The 22,950-nt window shown below is 44.1% G+C and overlaps 1 protein-coding gene across 1 annotated transcript in view; it reads right to left on the bottom strand.

The window, feature by feature from the left end:
- LOC310799428 (protein SSUH2 homolog) overlaps window positions 1-22,922 on the bottom strand; it is a gene marked incomplete at its 5' end in the record, with an annotated part of 27,952 nt that extends 5,030 nt beyond the window's left edge. The window contains 7 exons of the mRNA XM_083662010.1: window positions 1,308-1,390; window positions 2,334-2,396; window positions 2,671-2,795; window positions 3,755-3,815; window positions 4,968-5,097; window positions 6,132-6,216; window positions 22,898-22,922. Of these exons, the coding sequence (XP_083518136.1) occupies window positions 1,308-1,390; window positions 2,334-2,396; window positions 2,671-2,795; window positions 3,755-3,815; window positions 4,968-5,097; window positions 6,132-6,216; window positions 22,898-22,922 (572 nt within the window). The remainder of the gene's footprint in view (window positions 1-1,307; window positions 1,391-2,333; window positions 2,397-2,670; window positions 2,796-3,754; window positions 3,816-4,967; window positions 5,098-6,131; window positions 6,217-22,897) is intronic.
- Window positions 22,923-22,950: the final 28 nt, after the last annotated feature.

Below are 22,950 nucleotides of genomic sequence, written 5' to 3'. Positions count from 1 at the left end.
GTTAATCAAGCAAGTTCAATTTGCATGTTTTCCCTTCACCTAATGATGACAGCACTATCATACAGTTTGTACAGGAACCAAGTAGGAACAGCACATGCAGAACTAATGTTTTCAGATGGTAAAAAAAGTACAATTGTATGTGATTTTTTATTAACACGTTCACTGCCAATGACGTATTAATTTCGTCATTGGCAGTGAACGATTTTTTTTTTTTGACGGTGGGACGTTGATCTAACCCTTTTACGTCTCCTATACCAATATTGGAGGTATTGAATGTGTATAATCTATTTTACCGACCCACTGAGTGGCGACATGTCTCTCCAGAGTAGGAAGAGGCGAGCCAAAACTGGAGGGAAAAGCGCGAGGAAGCCGTTCTCATACAGTAAAATGGATGGCGAAAACGCTTTCACTTTCGCGCTGATGCACAGCGGTGGCAACGGTGGGGGGTTCCAAGAATAGACTGGATGCACACTTTGAAACACGCACCATAAATAAGCCCAGAATCGCAAGAGCTTCATCAGAGCTCTCAACCAAAACGCCAAGAAACGAGCGAAACCCATCCAGCGAGCCCCATCCAGACTGCCAGGCAGCAGCAACTCGTTTGTCACAGACCCGCTGCAGAGCCAAGGAGGGCGGAGGAGAACGCCCACGGAGGGAGGAGTTGGAAGCAGAGGGAGGTTTCCTGCTGTTATGGAGGAAATTACTGTTCAAAACTATTGTTTAGATGTCTGACGTCTTACTGATGCCAAAAATGAATGGTTAAAGTGACTGTTCTATCGAATTTCACAAAAAGCCGTTTATCTCAGAATAAATTTCCAGACGCTGAAACCATGCTGTATTCAACGGCTAATGCTTACATAACTACTAACTCTACAAACTAACTCTTTTAGACAGAGAAAGCACACATTCTATTAGTTCTTTTGAGATATTGTGTGTTCACAAAATCTTAGCAGAAAAGAATCCTCGGGTCTTGAAAGATGAGCCAGAATCCTCAAAAAAACCCTCTGGCAGAACCTACCTACAGTAAAAAAAAAAACGGCTGGCAGTGAATGTGTTAAAAGAAATTATAACCCATATAATGCGAGAAGCACCTGCTCCCCGGCATTTTCACATGATCTAATCTGGCCCCCATTCAAAAAAGTTTGGACACCCCTGATTTAACCTTAACCAAAGGAGTTTTATCTGATTTTGGCGCAGTGATAGGTAAGGTAAGGTAAGGTAAGGTAAGGCAGCAATCAAAGATGCATCATTTTCCTAAGATGAGATGATGAGCCTGTCGTACGGACGTCTCGGCTCTGTGCGCTCACCTCTTGCGGCCTCTCCCGTGACAGGAAATGCAGCGTTTGTGGTCCCGCCGGCGCCCGCTGCCATGACAGCTGATACAGCGCTTCTGAAGGACGAAGAGAGGAACATTCAGATGGAAAGAAAAGGCAGAAGGACTCCTCTCATCACCAGGAAACTAGTTACAGCAGCAGCTTCTCCAGCATTGTTTTAGCGCTCATAGCTACAGTCAGTGTTGGGGAAGTTGATTACCGTAATTATCGTAATGCATTGCAGTAACAAAAAAAAACTTCTACCTAATGAACCACAATGGGAGCAGAAAACAAGGAGACTTCCCACTAAAATATGAGAAAATATTCATATCAAGCAGAGGGAATTAGAAATAAAGGCCTCTCTAATATAAGCCTGCTTCCAATAAAGGCCTTGTGGAAAATACAGTCATTGTGTTCTTGCAATATCAGGGGATCAAATCCAAATCACAGACTCTCTCCCAGCCTGCCTGTCTTTCTCAACTACCTAAAGAAAATCAGAAATGCCTTAAACAGCTCACCCTAAAATCCAAAATACATACATTATTCCCTCTCACCTGCTGTTTATCCATCCATGTCGTTTTGTGTTAGTTGCCTGAGTTTTGGAGATATCGGCCACAGAGTTTCTGCCTTCTCTCCAATACAATGGAACTGGATGGCACTCGGCTTGTGGTGCTCAAAGTGCCAAAGAAATACATTTGAAAAACTCAACAGCAATGTCTCTTTCCAGAAATCATGACCCCGTTACTCAAGATAATCCACAGACCTTGTTGTGAGCAGTTTCATGGAGGAACTATTTTCTTTTGACCAAACTACAGCCGCTAGCTGCTAGCTAGTTCCTACATGAGACTGCAGAAGAAAATAGTTCCTACATGAAACTGCTCACAACAAAGCTCTCCAAAACTCAGGCAACTATCCCAAAACGATATAGATGGATAAATAGCACTACAGGTGAGAGGAAATATGTACTTTGGATTTTAGGGTGAGTTATCCCTTTAAAAATAAAATAAGTTTCCATCTCACATTGCCTCTGCCATGACAGTGGGTGCAGCGAGTTCTGCCACATCCATTGCACCTGTGACACATCTGAAACACACACACACACACACACACACGCACAAACACACACACACACACACACACACACACACACACACACACACACACACACACACACACACACACACACACACACACACACACATACACAATGGTTAGTTTGATAAGGACTACGGTATACAATAAAGCCTAAATCCCACATCCTTGATCATCCAATGTGTATTTTCTTCTCAACAGCTCGTCATGTCTACACCTGGACCTTTCTACAGCTAAATAAAAGCCTACATTTGACGTCCTGTACCTTTACAAAGGAGGAGTGTGGCACGCGGACCTTCTCCACTTTGTCAGTGAACATCTGGGGATTCCACACCGGGACGTCCCATGGTGGCGGGCTGGCACCGTACTGAGGCCCATCAACCGGCTGTCCTGTTGAGAAGAATGTGAAAGTCTGGTCTCAAATATGTTAATCACAGAAATGTCTATTTAGCAGTATGTCACTATTTTGTTGGCTCGGTGTTAAAGGACAATTCTGTTTTTTTACATCCTGGACCTTATTTCCAGCTTTAACTATGATTTGAAATTCACCCTGATAACTTCGGTTTGATAAACAAGCGTGGGAACGTTAATCTGTTTTGACCTGTGAGCTGAAAATGTGAAATTCGGGGCATGTGAAATGCTTCTATTTATGTCCTATATATAGCTTATTTTCCAACACAAATCAAATAAATATCATCCATGTTTTTAGCATGCTAGGTTTATAGCTACTGAATGCTTATCTCTGCTCTGCGATGGGTGTGCTTTCAACTCGCCCTTTCAACTCGTCCTGAGGGCATAGTTGACTTGCCAGCCAGGGTCTTGAGTAGCTTAGCCTAGCCTAGCTAAACACAATCAATCAGATATTTATCTGATTTCGAGATTATGGACGATTAATTTGAATTCGATGGCCGCACGTATTTATTTGAGCCTGTCCCGAATAACGTCATGGATTACACCTGAGCAGCGGTGGAATGGGACCTTCTGTATCTCTACCAATGTGACAGACAGCAAACCACAGGCTGCAGACGTAGCACCGAGGTAAATAGATCACTATTTTTCTCATTGTCTGTATGATATAATAAGGATATGAGTGTTGGAAAATAAGCTATATACAGGACATAAATAGAAGCATTTCCCATGCCTCCAATTCCACATTTTCAGCTCGCAGGTCAAAACGGATTAACGTTTCCACGCTTCTTTATCAAACCGAAGTTATCAGGGTGAATTAAAAAATCATATTTAAAGCTGGAAATAAGGTCCAGGTTGTAAAACGGAATTCTCCTTTAACTTTGCCTTGTATGTTGGGTATGAAAGGTGCTACACAAATAACGGTTGTTATTAGGATTTACCAGTGAATGATTCACACTCCCAGGCGCTGGCTCTGGTCTCGGTGTAGGTCTCCAGTCGATACTGCAGGAGGCACAGAAAGTCACTGGACCAGTGTTGGGCAAGTTACTTTCAAAATGTAATAAACTACATATTACTAGTTACTTTTATTTGAAAGTAATACGTTACTTTACAATATTACGGTCTGTGTAGGGTAACTCGTTACTTATTACACTACTTTTGCATTACTTTCACCAAAACAACAGCAGCAGCAGAATGACATCGCCGCCCCGGAACCATCCAGAAAAATAATTTCAACCGCCTTGAAGTCAGTGTAAACAATCCAAAATTCTAAATGTTATTATTTTCCTTTGTTATTGTCATCTATAGTGGTTATTCGCATAACAACACACAGTTTTATTAGGACATGATTGTGTCTTTTTTAAATATGTGCTTTGATTATTTATTTTTTTACTCAATTTGTAAGTTGAGTTACTTGACAAAGTAACTGGTATATTATTACTGAAATCCTATAAGTACTAAGTTATATTCCTGAGTTACTGCTAAAAATAATATATTACATGTAATATGTTACTTTTGTAATGAGTTACCCCCAGCACTGTTTGGCACTATAAAAATATAAAATTGATTGATTGATTGATTGAGTGAGTGACTGATTGACTGCACCATCCACCACACACAACTTCTTCCACACAGTCAGACCAGTGCCATTTCCAGTCCCGTCTGAACTTTGTGTGTGTATGATTTCGGGGTCAGAGAGATGAGATGTGCACTGAGAGGTCCATCACAACCACTGCTCACAAACACTTTTGCACCTTTTAAATGAAGCGCTCAACCGTGACATTAGCACGGGCTAGCTAGCATGAGCATGGTGACTAACGACTTCACTATGGATGCTCAGCAGGTGCTTCCAAACTGTCTCCTGCCTGCGTGTTAAACTACAACCTCCCATCCTCTGCTCCTACATGTGATGAAGAGAGAAGATGCACCGTGTGGCTGTGGAGGAGTTTAAGCTGTTTAAGCAACTTTGATGGAGCTGAAGGCTGAGGAACAAAAGTAATGTCACGGGTAATGTGACATGTTACTTTTGTTTCCGATTAATAAGTAAAGTAAAGTCATTACCTGAGTAATGTGTAATCAGTAATTTATTACAATTTTCAAATCACTTGGCCAACACTGCATATAACACTGCATCCCTCTCTCTCCAGCTCGTACCCTGTACACAAGGATGGGTTTCAGGTCTTTGAAGGTGAGGTTCCTGGCTGGTTTGGAGCTGTACGTCCATTTGGACTCCACAAACTTCAGCAGGGCCGATCTGGCCACTTCCTCCGACACTGTGGGAACCCTGAGGAGCGCCGGAAACACACACACACGCACGCACACACACACACGCACATACGCACACACAGGCACGCACGCACGTACGTACGCCACGCATGCACGCACACACACACACACACACACATCCATGCACACACGCACACCCATGTGCACACACACACACACACACACACACACACACACACACACGCGCACATACGCACGCACGCACGCACGTACGTACGCCACGCATGCACGCACACACACACACACACACACACATCCATGCACACACGCACACCCATGTGCACACACACACACACACACACACACACACACACACACACACACACACGCACTTAAGTACAAATACACTAAAGTAGGAAAGTGTATAAATTGTATGCATAGAAAGCTACTTTTGTTTCAAATCTTCAGATGTGAGATACATTTACAACTAGAACGACCGCACTGCAGATATATGCCTCCGCCAATCAGTGAGCAATCGACATCCATGTCAGTCCAGACTTTGACGTTTGAGCAAAATGTGAAGAAATTCCGTCCAGGCGTTCCTGAGGTATGGCGTTACCGAGCTTGAAAATGGTGTTCGTGAGGTCACAGTGACCTTGAACTTTGACCTTTGACCACCAAAATGTAATCAGTTCATCCCTGAGTCCAAGTGGACGTTTGAGCCAAATTGGAAGAAATTCCGTCAAAGTGTTCCAGAGATATCGCGTTAACGAGCAAGAAACAAGCGGTTGTGAGGTTACAGTGACCTTGAACTTTGGCCTTTGACCACCAAAATCTAATCAGTTCATCCTCGAGTTCAAGTGGACGTTTGAGGCAAATTTGATTAAATTCCGTCAAGGCGTTCCTCAGATATCGCGTTAACAAACATCGGACGGACGGACAACCCAAAACCATAATGCCTCCGGCCTGGCTATCGCCGGCGGAGGCATAAAAACCAAAGAATCATCTGCAAACAAAGATAACAAATTGGGTAATAGTTTAAAGTGTTGAAGTGTGTGTGTGTGTGTGTGTGTGTGTGTGTGTGTGTATTACTTGACTTCGGGCACTGAAGTGTTCCTGTCTAGCTCAGGCTGGGGGATGTAGGGAGGTGGGTACAATGGGTTATCTCCACCTGGTACTGCACGCACACGCACGCACGCACGCACGCACGCACACACACACACACACACACACACACACACACACACACACACACACACACACACACACACACACACACACACACACACACACACACACACACAAAGTTTCAACCTTTAGCTGAGAAGAACAGGAAAGAGGAGACAAATACCACATTCAAGACAACTCGGACCGCCGTAAGTTTCAACACGGAACCTCCGGCCCGGACAGATTTGCGTTCACGCTGCACCTCCCGCTCGGGGGGGAAACCAAACTGTTGCTATAGCAACCCGCGTTAGCATGGTAGCTACCTACTAGTGAACAATGCTAACCGAACATGCTGAATGCTGAATTTCACACGGAGTGAAACACAGATGACACAAACACATATGAAACGTTAACATTACATCATTAAGACCTCAAATTGTGTGTTAAAAGGTCAACAAACGTCTTTATAATCATTTTGTGATTATGATTAACGATGCAAGTTGCCATTTTGATGTGGCTGTGACGTCAACTCGGAGAAACCGGAGCTCTGGATGATACCCGAATTTCCGAGCTGTAATTCCGGCCTGAACGACCGTTCAATTCACTTTTTACAGGTTGGAAGCCATTTTTTCCGGCGGTCCGAGTTGTCTTGAACGGAGTAAAAGACGCTATGCAGTCTGACATGAGTACGAGTAGGGCTGGGTATCAATTGAGTAGTATCGACTCTTTGTTGTTTGTTTGTTTATTTATTTTAGCAGAGGAGGGCTAGAAAGACTGGAGAAAAGAAAATGAACAAGAGAAAAGAAGAGAAGAAGAAGAGACAGACAGAGACAAACAGACAGACAGACAGAGAGACTTGCCTCCTCCTTTGTATCCATGTACATCATCTAGCCAGCCAGGAGGGGGAGCTGAAGGTCCTTCCTCTGGTATGTTAGGGTCAAATGCATCTGACAATGACAAGAAGAAGGTGTTGAAGGAAATGTTATTATCGTCATAATCAATGCATAATCTTACTTAGTAATCAAGGAGAAGGGGAGAGAACCAGACATTTGACCAACTTTACAGGAGAGGCAAAACAAAAAATTACCATACTTGATGCTTTGTCCTGACTTTGTTTATTCAATTAAATATTGAATACGAAAAATTCATAAACATGTGCATGGCAATACTTAATGAACAATATTTTGACATTGGTTGAAAAAATATTTGTCCGTCTTTGTAAGTGCACTTACGCCATTTTGGCCCCAAGTGTTCAGTGTTAGGTCTTTTGGTTTTAATGATTAATAACTCTGGATTGGTTTATATTTCACATGTGCCTGTTTGGCAGTAGAAAGAACTCATCCAGAGCTTTCAGTTGATATATATACAACTGATTTTGGCCCCAAAGGTCCCTCTGGCTCCCACAGTCCATTTGATCAGACAGCACACTGAGAGTCCTTCAATCCAATTTTTCAAGTTCAGGATTTGAAAGCTAATATTGATGCACTGAATATATTAATATTTTCTAATATTTATAATATTGCTGCTAAAGGCCTATGTCCACCAGCTGCAGTACGGCTCTGTGCAGCTGCCTGAACAGACCCACGCCCATAGGTATAACCTGTCAGACGCATGCAGGAAAACATGTTCTTTCTTACACTAAAAGAAACGGTAAGGTTTTGAGGTGTTATTTATTTACATGTTATTATGCATTGATGTTCTTTGTCTGGTCCACTTGAGACCATGTTGGGTTGCATGATTGTGACCTGTCACGTAAAACGAGTTTGACACGGTCCCCCTATACAGAGGCAGAGCCTCAGTTGTATTATGTACAGTAACAGTACAGTGTGCTATCTAAAGAAAAATACAGTCAGAGTTTGTCTCGTCGCTTCTGTATTCAGCTCATAATACTCTCTCCTCATTGTGAACTCCTCATGTGGCCTCAAATGCTCTCTCCTCATGTGGCCTCATATGCTCTCTCCTCATGTGGCCTCATATGCTCTCTCCTCATGTGGCCTCATATGCTCTCTCCTCATGTGGCCTCATATGCTCTCTCCTCATTGTGAACTCCTCATGTGGCCTCAAATGCTCTCTCCTCATGTGGCCTCATATGCTCTCTCCTCATGTGGCCTCATATGCTCTCTCCTCATGTGACCTCATATGCTCTCTCCTCATGTGGCCTCATATGCTCTCTCCTCATGTGGCCTCATATGCTCTCTCCTCATGTGACCTCATATGCTCTCTCCTCATGTGGCCTCATATGCTCTCTCCTCATGTGACCTCATATGCTCTCTCCTCATGTGACCTCATATGCTCTCTCCTCATGTGACCTCATATGCTCTCTCCTCATGTGACCTCATATGCTCTCTCCTCATGTGGCCTCATATGCTCTCTCCTCATGTGGCCTCATATGCTCTCTCCTCATGTGGCCTCATATGCTCTCTCCTCATGTGGCCTCATATGCTCTCTCCTCATTGTGAACTCCTCATGTGGCCTCAAATGCTCTCTCCTCATGTGGCCTCATATGCTCTCTCCTCATGTGGCCTCATATGCTCTCTCCTCATGTGACCTCATATGCTCTCTCCTCATGTGGCCTCATATGCTCTCTCCTCATGTGGCCTCATATGCTCTCTCCTCATGTGACCTCATATGCTCTCTCCTCATGTGGCCTCATATGCTCTCTCCTCATGTGACCTCATATGCTCTCTCCTCATGTGACCTCATATGCTCTCTCCTCATGTGACCTCATATGCTCTCTCCTCATGTGACCTCATATGCTCTCTCCTCATGTGGCCTCATATGCTCTCTCCTCATGTGGCCTCATATGCTCTCTCCTCATGTGGCCTCATATGCTCTCTCCTCATGTGGCCTCATATGCTCTCTCCTCATTGTGAACTCCTCATGTGGCCTCAAATGCTCTCTCCTCATGTGGCCTCATATGCTCTCTCCTCATGTGGCCTCATATGCTCTCTCCTCATGTGACCTCATATGTTCTCTCCTCATGTGGCCTCATATGCTCTCTCCTCATGTGGCCTCATATGCTCTCTCCTCATGTGACCTCATATGCTCTCTCCTCATGTGGCCTCATATGCTCTCTCCTCATGTGACCTCATATGCTCTCTCCTCATGTGACCTCATATGCTCTCTCCTCATGTGACCTCATATGCTCTCTCCTCATGTGACCTCATATGCTCTCTCCTCATGTGGCCTCATATGCTCTCTCCTCATGTGGCCTCATATGCTCTCTCCTCATGTGGCCTCATATGCTCTCTCCTCATGTGGCCTCATATGCTCTCTCCTCATGTGGCCTCATACGCTCTCTCCTCATGTGGCCTCATATGCTCTCTCCTCATGTCTCCTCATGTGGCCTCATATGCTCTCTCCTCATGTGGCCTCATATGCTCTCTCCTCATGTGGCCTCATATGCTCTCTCCTCATGTGGCCTCATATGCTCTCTCCTCATTGGGAACAATTGAAAACAGATGCTGGCGCTCAGGGGGAAAAACGCTATTATGGACAATCAGCAAGAAGTAAACCGAGTGCTGGGCAGCAGAAAATGAAAGAATGTGAGGGAAGAATAGACGAAATCAATAAAATAAAATAAAATAAAATAAAATAAAATAAAATAAAATAAAATAAAATAAAATAAATAAAAGATTGACGAAGGTAGGTTCAATTAACACAAGCCAACTTGCTACATTTCCCCCTCCAGATAACATCCCATTCCGCAATCATCCTATGAGAAACCTGATATGTGCAGCTTCCCCACACCGGCCATATGCTAGGTTTCCACTTAGCCTTGTTTGTATTCTCACTGCCTGGTTATTATCCGTGCCAGCTGGAGGCATTCCCTGCTTTCTGCCTCCTTATATATGGGCAGGGTCACACCCATTCTCTCATTAACACTGAGGAAAGCCACAAGCTGAAACGTGTCTGTGTTGTACTGCTGCTGTGTGTGTGTGTGTGTGTGTGTGTGTGTGTGTGTGTGTGTGTGTGTGTGTGTGTGTGTGTGTGTTGTACTGCTGCTGTGCGGATTTGGACTTTTCACATCACTGACGATGTCACTGATGATATATTATCGACGGTGTACCGGAATTTTGAGTGTCTAGGGTCCCTAGATTTTTGTGACGTCAATATCGGGTCACAAGCCAAAAAAGGTTGAGAAGCCCTGATGTAGCCGCTCTGTTACACGGACAGTTTTGATGTCATAATAGCGTAACAGAGGAGGATCTGGACGGGACAGTTTTGATGTCATAATAGCGTAACAGAGGAGGATCTGGACGGGACAGTTTTGATGTCATAATAGCGTAACAGAGGAGGATGTGGACAGGACAGTTTTGATGTCATAATAGCGTAACAGAGGAGGATCTGGACAGGACAGTTTTGATGTCATAATAGCGTAACAGAGGAGGATGTGGACAGGACAGTTTTGATGTCATAATAGCGTAACAGAGGAGGATGTGGACAGGACAGTTTTGATGTCATAATAGCGTAACAGAGGAGGATGTGGACAGGACAGTTTTGATGTCATAATAGCGTAACAGAGGAGGATGTGGACAGGACAGTTTTGATGTCATAATAGCGTAACAGAGGAGGATGTGGACAGGACAGTTTTGATGTCATAATAGCGTAACAGAGGAGGATGTGGACAGGACAGTTTTGATGTCATAATAGCGTAACAGAGGAGGATGTGGACAGGACAGTTTTGATGTCATAATAGCGTAACAGAGGAGGATGTGGACAGGACAGTTTTGATGTCATAATAGCGTAACAGAGGAGGATGTGGACAGGACAGTTTTGATGTCATAATAGCGTAACAGAGGAGGATGTGGACAGGACAGTTTTGATGTCATAATAGCGTAACAGAGGAGGATCTGGACAGGACAGTTTTGATGTCATAATAGCGTAACAGAGGAGGATGTGGACAGGACAGTTTTGATGTCATAATAGCGTAACAGAGGAGGATGTGGACAGGACAGTTTTGATGTCATAATAGCGTAACAGAGGAGGATCTGGACAGGACAGTTTTGATGTCATAATAGCGTAACAGAGGAGGATGTGGACAGGACAGTTTTGATGTCATAATAGCGTAACAGAGGAGGATGTGGACAGGACAGTTTTGATGTCATAATAGCGTAACAGAGGAGGATCTGGACAGGACAGTTTTGATGTCATAATAGCGTAACAGAGGAGGATGTGGACAGGACAGTTTTGATGTCATAATAGCGTAACAGAGGAGGATGTGGACAGGACAGTTTTGATGTCATAATAGCGTAACAGAGGAGGATGTGGACAGGACAGTTTTGATGTCATAATAGCGTAACAGAGGAGGATGTGGACAGGACAGTTTTGATGTCATAATAGCGTAACAGAGGAGGATCTGGAGAGGACAGTTTTGATGTCATAATAGCGTAACAGAGGAGGATGTGGACAGGACAGTTTTGATGTCATAATAGCGTAACAGAGGAGGATGTGGACAGGACAGTTTTGATGTCATAATAGCGTAACAGAGGAGGATGTGGACAGGACAGTTTTGATGTCATAATAGCGTAACAGAGGAGGATGTGGACAGGACAGTTTTGATGTCATAATAGCGTAACAGAGGAGGATCTGGAGAGGACAGTTTTGATGTCATAATAGCGTAACAGAGGAGGATGTGGACAGGACAGTTTTGATGTCATAATAGCGTAACAGAGGAGGATGTGGACAGGACAGTTTTGATGTCATAATAGCGTAACAGAGGAGGATGTGGACAGGACAGTTTTGATGTCATAATAGCGTAACAGAGGAGGATGTGGACAGGACAGTTTTGATGTCATAATAGCGTAACAGAGGAGGATGTGGACAGGACAGTTTTGATGTCATAATAGCGTAACAGAGGAGGATGTGGACAGGACAGTTTTGATGTCATAATAGCGTAACAGAGGAGGATGTGGACAGGACAGTTTTGATGTCATAATAGCGTAACAGAGGAGGATGTGGACAGGACAGTTTTGATGTCATAATAGCGTAACAGAGGAGGATGTGGACAGGACAGTTTTGATGTCATAATAGCGTAACAGAGGAGGATGTGGACAGGACAGTTTTGATGTCATAATAGCGTAACAGAGGAGGATCTGGACAGGACAGTTTTGATGTCATAATAGCGTAACAGAGGAGGATGTGGACAGGACAGTTTTGATGTCATAATAGTGTAACAGAGGAGGATGTGGACAGGACAGTTTTGATGTCATAATAGCGTAACAGAGGAGGATGTGGACAGGACAGTTTTGATGTCATAATAGCGTAACAGAGGAGGATGTGGACAGGACAGTTTTGATGTCATAATAGCGTAACAGAGGAGGATGTGGACAGGACAGTTTTGATGTCATAATAGCGTAACAGAGGAGGATGTGGACAGGACAGTTTTGATGTCATAATAGCGTAACAGAGGAGGATGTGGACAGGACAGTTTTGATGTCATAATAGCGTAACAGAGGAGGATGTGGACAGGACAGTTTTGATGTCATAATAGCGTAACAGAGGAGGATGTGGACAGGACAGTTTTGATGTCATAATAGCGTAACAGAGGAGGATGTGGACAGGACAGTTTTGATGTCATAATAGCGTAACAGAGGAGGATGTGGACAGGACAGTTTTGATGTCATAATAGCGTAACAGAGGAGGATGTGGACAGGACAGTTTTGATGTCATAATAGCGTAACAGAGGAGGATCTGGACAGGACAGTTTTGATGTCATAATAGCGTAACAGAGGAGGATCTGGACAGGACAGTTTTGATGTCATAATAGCGTAACAGAGGAGGATGTGGACAGGACAGTTTTGATGTCATAATAGCGTAACAGAGGAGGATGTGGACAGGACAGTTTTGATGTCATAATAGCGTAACAGAGGAGGATCTGGACAGGACAGTTTTGATGTCATAATAGCGTAACAGAGGAGGATGTGGACAGGACAGTTTTGATGTCATAATAGCGTAACAGAGGAGGATGTGGACAGGACAGTTTTGATGTCATAATAGCGTAACAGAGGAGGATGTGGACAGGACAGTTTTGATGTCATAATAGCGTAACAGAGGAGGATCTGGACAGGACAGTTTTGATGTCATAATAGCGTAACAGAGGAGGATCTGGACAGGACAGTTTTGATGTCATAATAGCGTAACAGAGGAGGATCTGGACAGGACAGTTTTGATGTCATAATAGCGTAACAGAGGAGGATCTGGACAGGACAGTTTTGATGTCATAATAGCGTAACAGAGGAGGATCTGGACAGGACAGTTTTGATGTCATAATAGCGTAACAGAGGAGGATGTGGACAGGACAGTTTTGATGTCATAATAGCGTAACAGAGGAGGATGTGGACAGGACAGTTTTGATGTCATAATAGCGTAACAGACGAGGATCTGGACAGGACAGTTTTGATGTCATAATAGCGTAACAGACGAGGATCTGGACAGGACAGTTTTGATGTCATAATAGCGTAACAGAGGAGGATGTGGACAGGACAGTTTTGATGTCATAATAGCGTAACAGAGGAGGATGTGGACAGGACAGTTTTGATGTCATAATAGCGTAACAGAGGAGGATGTGGACAGGACAGTTTTGATGTCATAATAGCGTAACAGAGGAGGATGTGGACAGGACAGTTTTGATGTCATAATAGCGTAACAGAGGAGGATGTGGACAGGACAGTTTTGATGTCATAATAGCGTAACAGAGGAGGATGTGGACAGGACAGTTTTGATGTCATAATAGCGTAACAGAGGAGGATGTGGACAGGACAGTTTTGATGTCATAATAGCGTAACAGAGGAGGATCTGGACAGGACAGTTTTGATGTCATAATAGCGTAACAGAGGAGGATCTGGACAGGACAGTTTTGATGTCATAATAGCGTAACAGAGGAGGATGTGGACAGGACAGTTTTGATGTCATAATAGCGTAACAGAGGAGGATCTGGACAGGACAGTTTTGATGTCATAATAGCGTAACAGAGGAGGATGTGGACAGGACAGTTTTGATGTCATAATAGCGTAACAGAGGAGGATGTGGACAGGACAGTTTTGATGTCATAATAGCGTAACAGAGGAGGATGTGGACAGGACAGTTTTGATGTCATAATAGCGTAACAGAGGAGGATCTGGACAGGACAGTTTTGATGTCATAATAGCGTAACAGAGGAGGATGTGGACAGGACAGTTTTGATGTCATAATAGCGTAACAGAGGAGGATGTGGACAGGACAGTTTTGATGTCATAATAGCGTAACAGAGGAGGATGTGGACAGGACAGTTTTGATGTCATAATAGCGTAACAGAGGAGGATGTGGACAGGACAGTTTTGATGTCATAATAGCGTAACAGAGGAGGATGTGGACAGGACAGTTTTGATGTCATAATAGCGTAACAGAGGAGGATGTGGACAGGACAGTTTTGATGTCATAATAGCGTAACAGAGGAGGATGTGGACAGGACAGTTTTGATGTCATAATAGCGTAACAGAGGAGGATGTGGACAGGACAGTTTTGATGTCATAATAGCGTAACAGAGGAGGATGTGGACAGGACAGTTTTGATGTCATAATAGCGTAACAGAGGAGGATCTGGACAGGACAGTTTTGATGTCATAATAGCGTAACAGAGGAGGATGTGGACAGGACAGTTTTGATGTCATAATAGCGTAACAGAGGAGGATGTGGACAGGACAGTTTTGATGTCATAATAGCGTAACAGAGGAGGATGTGGACAGGACAGTTTTGATGTCATAATAGCGTAACAGAGGAGGATGTGGACAGGACAGTTTTGATGTCATAATAGCGTAACAGAGGAGGATGTGGACAGGACAGTTTTGATGTCATAATAGCGTAACAGAGGAGGATGTGGACAGGACAGTTTTGATGTCATAATAGCGTAACAGAGGAGGATGTGGACAGGACAGTTTTGATGTCATAATAGCGTAACAGAGGAGGATGTGGACAGGACAGTTTTGATGTCATAATAGCGTAACAGAGGAGGATGTGGACAGGACAGTTTTGATGTCATAATAGCGTAACAGAGGAGGATGTGGACAGGACAGTTTTGATGTCATAATAGCGTAACAGAGGAGGATGTGGACAGGACAGTTTTGATGTCATAATAGCGTAACAGAGGAGGATGTGGACAGGACAGTTTTGATGTCATAATAGCGTAACAGAGGAGGATGTGGACAGGACAGTTTTGATGTCATAATAGCGTAACAGAGGAGGATGTGGACAGGACAGTTTTGATGTCATAATAGCGTAACAGAGGAGGATGTGGACAGGACAGTTTTGATGTCATAATAGCGTAACAGAGGAGGATGTGGACAGGACAGTTTTGATGTCATAATAGCGTAACAGAGGAGGATCTGGAGAGGACAGTTTTGATGTCATAATAGCGTAACAGAGGAGGATGTGGACAGGACAGTTTTGATGTCATAATAGCGTAACAGAGGAGGATGTGGACAGGACAGTTTTGATGTCATAATAGCGTAACAGAGGAGGATGTGGACAGGACAGTTTTGATGTCATAATAGCGTAACAGAGGAGGATGTGGACAGGACAGTTTTGATGTCATAATAGCGTAACAGAGGAGGATGTGGACAGGACAGTTTTGATGTCATAATAGCGTAACAGGGAGGGTACGGTGGTGCAGTGGTAAGCGCTGTCGCCTCACAGCTCGAAGATCCTGGGTTCGACCAAATACTCAGTATATCATGGAGCCTGCAGTAACACAGTTTCTCCACCAAATACTCAGGCCCAATCCCAATTCTTTTCTTAACCCTCAATCTTAACCCTCAAGCTCAACCCTCAATCTTAGTAGCCCTCAAAACTAAGTGTTAAGGGCTATCTTGCGACTTTAAAATGGGACAGCCCTTAAAGGCAGATACGTCTTCAGACTGTGGGGGGCAGCAATATGCCAGTCTGTCAATTCAAAAGGAGACGAAAAAAGCATCCTTACAAATATTTCCTTGATAATATAGATGTAGAAATTACGATAACCATTGTATTATCTTAGTTTAAATGTCATTTTATGGATTTCCGTTTTGGAGCCTAACACATTTGTTGTTGCCAACTATCGATAGTCAGTAGCCGTGCTGGTCAAGCCATATTATTATTATTATATTATAACATTGTTAACGTTGTTACGAAATGCCATAATTCTCGGTGGTAATGTCGTTGTTGAGTTGTTTTGATCAAGATACAGCCTACGTGTAATGCAACGCACCACAAAACAAGTGGGGGCTAGAATGACCGTGCTTTCCGACGTGAGGGCTGGCTTGACTGCAGTTAAACACTGCAGTCAAGCCAGCCCTCACGTCGGAAAGCACGGTCATTCTAGCCCCCACTCGTTAGCAACAACAATTGTTGTTAGGATTCCAAAACGGAAATCCATAAAATGACATTAAACTAAGCTAATACAATGGTTATCGTAATTTTTACATCTCTATTAACAAGGAAATACTTAACTTTGTAGGGCTACTTTTTTCCTCCTTTCGCCGCCATCTTCCATCTGAATGGATCTAGCTGATGACACGCAAGGGATTCTGGGATTGCACTCACCGTCAAGTGTGGTCGTGGAAAATCTCAAAACTGAGGGCCGTAGAGCCCTCAAACTCGACCCTTAACTTAACAAAGTGAGAATCGGGACAGCACTAGCACTTCGCGGGAGTGCGCATTTTTGAGACTGAGGGTTAAGATTGAGGGTTAAGATAGGAATTGGGATTGGGCCTCAGTATATCATGGAGCCTGCAGTAACACAGTTTCTCCACCAAATACTCAGTATATCATGGAGCCTGCAGTAACACAGTTTCTCCACCAAATACTCAGTATATCATGGAGCCTGCAGTAACGCAGTTTCTCCACCAAATACTCAGTATATCATGGAGCCTGCAGTAACGCAGTTTCTCCACCAAATACTCAGTATATCATGGAGCCTGCAGTAACACCGTTTCTCCACCAAATACTCAGTATATCATGGAGCCTGCAGTAACGCAGTTTCTCCACCAAATACTCAGTATATTATGGAGCCTGCAGTAACACCGTTTCTCCACCAAATACTCAGTATATCATGGAGCCTGCAGTAACGCAGTTTCTCCACCAAATGCTGAGTATATCATGGAGCCTGCAGTAACACAGTTTCTCCACCAAATACTCAGTATATCATGGAGCCTGCAGTAACACGGTTTCTCCACCAAATACTCAGTATGTCATGGAGGCTGCAGTAACACGGTTTCTCCACCAAATACTCAGTATGTCATGGAGGCTGCAGTAACACAGTTTCTCCACCAAATACTCAGTATATCATGGAGCCTGCAGTAACGCAGTTTCTCCACCAAATACTCAGTATATCATGGAGCCTGCAGTAACGCAGTTTCTCCACCAAATACTCAGTATATCATGGAGCCTGCAGTAACACAGTATACTGTATCATGGAGCCTGCAGTAACGCAGTTTCTCCACCAAATACTCCCATCCACCTCTTCCACTGCTGCACTGCAGAGGAAGGATTAAAGGATTGAGTGTGTTTGATTCGCTTTGACTAGAACCTGCCAAACGGGTACTGGACTACGTGACTGCATGGCTCGCAGTCATACAAACTTTGCTGTGTGTGTGTGTGTGTGTGTGTGTGTCCTTACTTGCCCTATACCTCTGTAAACAGAGCATGCCTTGAATGATTAGGCTTAGGAAGGCAGCTGGTTAAGTTCTTTTTCATTTGACTGTACAGTGATGACAGTGCAATTGTTTGGCTCGTATTTGGTTTAAATACAGACACAGTGAGACTAAACTGAGTTTGAACCGCAGAAGCAGTTTACGGCCTTCCACTGGTTGATGCTGCTGCCAATCCCCCCCCCCCCCCCACACACACACACACACACACACACACACACACACACACACAGCCCATGCTCTTCCTTCCCAGCAACACTCGCTAAGTGGATTGGAGGAACAGTTGTTGAGATATGAAGACACACACACACACACACACACACACACACACTCCTCACTTTATAGTTAGATACACAGCTCATTAGCTGGGGCTGTCATTTAATTAAAGTCACCTGTTATTTTCCTATACCAAGATGGCCGCGCGCTGATGGAGAGAATACCATAGGTTCAGTGTTTTGGAGGCGGGATCAAACGTAACGTGAAGACTGGCTGGCTGAAGCATGTATTTGGGGCTTTTCTCTTGTTGACGTCTGCATGATGTAACCTCCAGCCAAACTCTGTCTTTCCGCAAACAATCTCACAAAACAGCATACAAAACAGCATACAATATCATGTTTGTTTTTACAACTACGTCATATTACAGAAATATACACAATAGCACCTCGATTGAGATACTTCCGAGGCAGCTATTTTAGTGCGTCATGATTTTTGCCCTACATGAACTCCCTCCCTCCCTCTCACCCTCCCTCCCTCCCTCTCACCCTCCCTCTCTCCCTCTCACCCTCCCTCTCACCCTCCCTCTCACCCTCCCTCTCTCCCTCTCACCCTCCCTCTCACCCTCCCTCTCTCCCTCTCACCCTCCCTCTCACCCTCCCTCTCACCCTCCCTCCCTCCCTCTCACCCTCCCTCTCTCCCTCTCACCCTCCCTCTCACCCTCCCTCTCACCCTCCCACTCTCCCTCTCACCCTCCCTCTCACCCTCCCTCCCTCCCTCCCTCTCACCCTCCCTCTCTCCCTCTCACCCTCCCTCTCACCCTCCCTCCCTCCCTCCCTCTCACCCTCCCTCTCTCCCTCTCACCCTCCCTCTCACCCTCCCTCTCACCCTCCCTCTCTCCCTCTCACCCTCCCTCTCACCCTCCCTCTCTCCCTCTCACCCTCCCTCTCACCCTCCCTCTCTCCCTCTCACCCTCCCTCTCACCCTCCCTCTCACCCTCCCACTCTCCCTCTCACCCTCCCTCTCACCCTCCCTCTCTCCCTCTCACCCTCCCTCTCACCCTCCCTAAATAAAAATACAACACTCAGTGATGTCCTAGAATACACACACAATACACACAATGCACACACAATACACACACAATGCATGCACACAGCATACGTCCGGCCCAGGATATAAAAAAATAGCAGACAGAAGGTGTTTCCCTGCAAAGATCTGGACCGAGATGGACGGAGTGAGAGAATAACATGAGGGAAAGGAGGGAGGGAGGGAGGGAGGGAGGGAGAGAGAGGTTCATTAAGGGAGTATAAGAGAGGGAGAGAGAGAGCGGGACAGAGAGAGAGGGGGAGTGAGAGAGAGGGAGAGAGAGAGAGAGAGAGAGAGAGAGAGAGAGAGAGAGAGAGAGAGAGAGAGAGAGAGAGAGAGTGAGAGAGTGAATGAGGAGAGAATGGACAATGTCCAGTCAGGTATGTCAGATATGTTTTAGACTCGTTCTTTATTGCAAGTTAATGTCAATAAAGCTGGTGCTTCTTCTTCTGCACTCTCTGCTTTTACTGTAGCTCTGCTTCGTGCTTGGAACCCTGAGTGCCACCTGGTGGCTATTGTCATTATGGATCATTACAATGCAATTCCAAATGCACTGTATTTTAAAAGTAAGTCACACAGTGAGAAAAAAGAAATCATGTATTGAAAAAAAAGCATCAAGCATCAATTCAAGATGCATCGAGATGCATCGCTAATCTTTTTATCATTGCATCATAGCCCTCTGGATCAGAATTGAATCTAACCGTGAGGTGTCTAGAGATTCCCACCCCTACTGTTTACTGAGCTGGAGGTGTGGAGCTGCATCCTCGAGAGAGAGACAGACTGGACATCTATGAAAACATCTGAATGTTGTTGTTTTTTTAAATCATTTTTATAATTTTGTATCAAGTCGGTCTAAATGTTTTTATCACTTTTATATATTTTTATCAAGTCGGTCTGAATGTTTTTATCACTTTTATATATTTTTATCAAGTCGGTCTGAATGTTTTTATGATTTTTATAAATGTTGTCAACATTTTTTATAATCATTTAAAAATATATATATAATTGATTTCATCATATAATAAACTAGAAACTAAACCAAACCCTACACTTCCATGGTTGAGATGTTGGAAACAAGCTGGGAGTGTGATCTACAAAAACACATGATTTTAGTTTGATCAGAATTGATATGATATGATGATGGTCTAAATGCGGTTTCGGAGGCTTCTCCACTGTAACTCTTAATGTACATTCAATGTAAACTCTATTTAACTCCGACTGTAAATTCATGTAAATCCACTGCCTATTTAACGTCTATTTAACTCAGTCTGTAAATCTCATGTAAATTCGAACACTTCACCACTCATGTACATAGATTGTCTTTAGTTATCTTCCTACTTCTTATCTCTGTATATTGATGTGACCGCTACGCTGCATACAGACACTAAGACAAATTCCTCGTATGTAACTTGCATACTGTGGCAATAAAAGTGATTCTGATTCTGAAATCTTTAGACAGAGAGGAGAGAGGAGAGAGGAGGGGAATCTGTACTGTGGAGCACACAGCAACACAGCCAAGCAAGGTCAGCCACGTGTGACATGACATGTCACTGTGGGCAGAGGGTGAAGTCTGCTTTTACCCGTGTGTGTGTGCAGTTTATGATTACAACTAACACCAACAGCTACCGTTACCTTGGCACCAAAATAGACTCAAAACTCACCTGGACATCAAACACACAGGCAATATACAGCAAAGGACAACAGAGACTACACCTTCTACGCAAACTACGAAAATACAACCCCAACAGCTCCACACTGCACCTTTTCTCCCAAACCTTCATGGAAACTGTACTCACTTTGGGATTTTTAGCCTGGTTCAGTTCCCTAACACTCATCAATGAAAACAGGATAACAAAAATCATCAACAGATCAAGCAAGATCTGCAGAATCAAATGCTGGGACATCACATCACTCTTCAAATCACGTGCAATACAGAAAGCAAACCGGATTATAACAGACATCACTCACCCACTCAACAGCCAATACAGCCACTCCCCTCAGGACACAGGTTCAGAACCCCACTCCATAGAACAACAAGGACAAACACAACATTCATCCCCCCACATCCATTGGACTAATAAACAGACTCTGATACCCCCCCCCCCCCCAGCACCACCCATCCAACCCCTCCCCTAGCCCAATCTTGTGATGTGTTGATGTTGCCAATAATTGGTGCTGTTGTCTTGTACAAAACAATTTTCCTAACGGACAAATAAATACTTAATTCATTCATTCAATAACTATTTGTATGGGATGTGTGTGTGTGTGTGTGTGCGTGCGTGCGTGCGTGTGCGTGTGTGGCAGATCAGTGACCTGCTCAATGCCAATAGAGATCGCAGATAAGCTGTCTGTCTGTAGAATGCTACTTATGATGATGGTGTCTGCATGTGTGTGATATATGCAACCATAACTAATAGGTCATACCAATAATGATGTGTATGCAATTACATCTTATTGAATATGTAATTACTTAAATTTGATCTATAACAAAAACAACGCCTTTCTTTAGGCTGAGAGAGCGAGAGAGAGCGAGTCCTCCAAAGATATGTCGGTTCAGTCTTTGTTTTTGGATATGTGAATGTTCTTAACTAAGAGTGAGAGAGAATTGACTGAATTCTGTATGCAGAATATATAGACGGGTTTCTTGTATACAAACATTAGTGGGTGCGTGCGCGCGCAGGGACAGAGGATGACGAGAAACGCATCGAGCTGATCGCCCATTGGTTCAACACAGGTGCATCACAAACCCACAGTGAAGTGTAGAAACTTCAATTTTATAGCTATTCCAAGATGTCACTCTACATTTGACATAAATACCACCTGTAACGCCCACATTAACAATAAAATAAGTAATCTGAAGGGCTGGGTCATTTGAGCAGTGAGTGAGGGTGGCGCTAATGCATGTTTTAATTTGTTTACAAACCGCTGTTAAACAAATCTGTAGGAGAAGAAAAGCAGCAGTGAGTGTCTGGGGTGTTCGACTTGTTGATGCCTCGCCTGACTGCGCTCGCCTGCTCTCGTCTGCTTTCCAGGCGAGGCGGCAGTCAACTCAAACGAGTGTGTGGAGCGTACAGATGCGCGCGCATTTATGAGATGATGTTGCACAGAAACCCGTCTATAAGGAGACAATATATTTTGTTATCATTGAAGCCACATCATAATAAAGAGGATATTAATGTGATGTGTGTAGTTCTTCATAGATCTAGCTTCTTACTTTTGCTGTCAAAGTGCACCAGATTGATGCATTTTATTTTAAATGTACACAATTCTCTTTCCTGGGGGGGCATGCCCCCGGACCCCCCCACCCCCCCCCCCCCCACCCCCCACCCACCCCCCGCCCCCCCCCCCCCCCCCCCCCCCATACCCTTCCAAATGTCCCCACCACTTTCCAAATCAAACCTAAGCCCTTGCATGCAACCCTAATTGATCACAAAGGGGGGTAATATATACAATAGTCTACTAAAATAGGCCTAGTATCATTTACAGCTGTGCGTTTAGTAGACTATTGCACAGATCACAGACACTATTAAGTGACTACAGAATATTGCAGTGACATTTCAGGTCATGAACTTGAGATGAAAACCCTTTACACGACTGAGCAGAAACCTAAACCCAAGTGTAGTTCAGTTCAGAAGAACCATGCAAAGCAGTCTGGAAGTAAAGAAGAACATAATAAAGTAGCCTATGTTGTCTTTTCTTCAGTTTTAAAAGTAGAGATTTGGAAACTCACCAAGATCTCCGTCTTTCTCGTCCATTCTCGCCTACTTCGTTCCAAGCGAGTGA

This window comes from Poromitra crassiceps (genome assembly GCF_964638095.1).
Source record: "Poromitra crassiceps genome assembly, chromosome: 27".
NCBI classification, from domain to species: Eukaryota; Metazoa; Chordata; class Actinopteri; order Beryciformes; family Melamphaidae; genus Poromitra; species Poromitra crassiceps.
Note: the sequence above shows the minus strand (reverse complement) of the source record. Positions and strands in the feature narration are given on the sequence as shown.